At 62.3% G+C, this 1323-nt stretch overlaps 1 protein-coding gene across 1 annotated transcript in view; it reads right to left on the bottom strand.

The window, feature by feature from the left end:
• The window catches only part of NECTIN4 (nectin cell adhesion molecule 4), a gene marked incomplete at its 5' end in the record, with an annotated part of 22368 nt that overhangs the window by 14853 nt on the left and 6192 nt on the right, over positions 1-1323 (bottom strand). The window contains 1 exon segment of the mRNA XM_031065464.1: positions 1159-1250. Coding sequence (XP_030921324.1) covers positions 1159-1250 — 92 coding nt within the window.

The following is a 1323-nucleotide window of genomic DNA, read 5'->3' as shown; positions in this document are numbered from 1 at the left end:
AATAAACGATGGCTGGCAAGGTGCAGGATGCTCCATCCGCTGCCCCAGCTCCTCAGGAAGGGATCACAGAACCACACAATGGTTTGGGTTAAAAAAATAATCTCATCCCACCCCCTGCCATGGGCAGGGACACCTTCCACTGCCCCAGGGTGCTCCAAGCCCCCTCCAGCCTGGTCTGAGACTCTTCCAGGGATGGGGCAGCCACAGCTTCCCTGTGCCAGGGCCTCACCATCCTCACAGATAAGTTTACTCTTAATATCCAACCTAAGCATTTTTGTCCATTTTAAGCCATTCTCCCTTGTATGGTCACTCCATGCCCTTGTCCAAACTCCCTCTCCAGGGCTGTTGGACCCCTTTGGGCACTGCCCAGGCACCAATCTCTCACCACAGGCAGGGCTGCAGGCAGGATCCCTTGCACTGGCCCATCCTGCTGCCTGCACTTCCAGGGGCCTCCCTTTGCATAAAACAAACCCAAGTAATTGAAGCTGCTGCAGTGTCACTGATCCCTCAGAGTGAGGAACATCTCTGGGCTTCCCACAAGCAGTGCAGGGAGGAGCAAGACACAATAAGTGTAAATTGAGTGAACTCCAGAGACTGGAATAAAGGCTGTGAAATATTGCTCAGGGCCAGAGCCCCCCCAGAACCCAGCCCGAGCCCCAGGAGCGCCAGCAGCCCTGGGGACACCGCGGGGGTCGGGGACAGGGGACAGCGACAACAGCGACAGCGGGGACGGGGACAGGGAACAGCTCGGGGCAGGGGTGACACTCCCAGCAGGGACAGGGGACAGGAGTGACAATAGAGCAGGGACAGGGGACAGTTTGGGACAGGAGTGATTGGGGACAGCAGGGACAGGGGACAGCAGGGACAGCTCGGGACAGTTTGGGGCACTGATGATCCCCAAATTCCCGCCCTGCAGGGACAGGGGACAGCTCAGGACACAGGTGACACTCCCAGCAGGGACAGGGACAGCCCCGATGTCCCCAAATCCCCGTCCTGCCCAGCCCATCACTGCCCTGCTGGGGACAGCCCCCAGCCCCCGTGTCCCCCCGTGTCCCCAGGTGTCCCCAGGTGTCCCCCCGTGTCCCCAGCTGTCCCCAGGTGTGTCCCCGTGTCCCCAGGTGTCCCCAGCTGTGTCCCCGTGTCCCCAGGTGCGCTCACCTGAGTGGATGAACGTGTGCTTGCTGTAGTTCTTGCGGGAGCTGAAGCTCTTCTGGCAGTGCCCGCACTGGTACGGGGGGGGCTGTGCCCGGCTCCGGGGGGCTCCGGGGGGCACCGGGGGGGCCGTGAGACCCCCGCCCCCCTCCACCCCCCCCCCCCCCGGCG

The sequence above is a fragment of the Geospiza fortis genome, unplaced genomic scaffold (assembly GCF_000277835.1).
Source record: "Geospiza fortis unplaced genomic scaffold, GeoFor_1.0 scaffold36, whole genome shotgun sequence".
In the NCBI taxonomy this organism is placed as follows: Eukaryota; Metazoa; Chordata; class Aves; order Passeriformes; family Thraupidae; genus Geospiza; species Geospiza fortis.
This window is presented reverse-complemented; position numbering and strand designations above follow the sequence as displayed.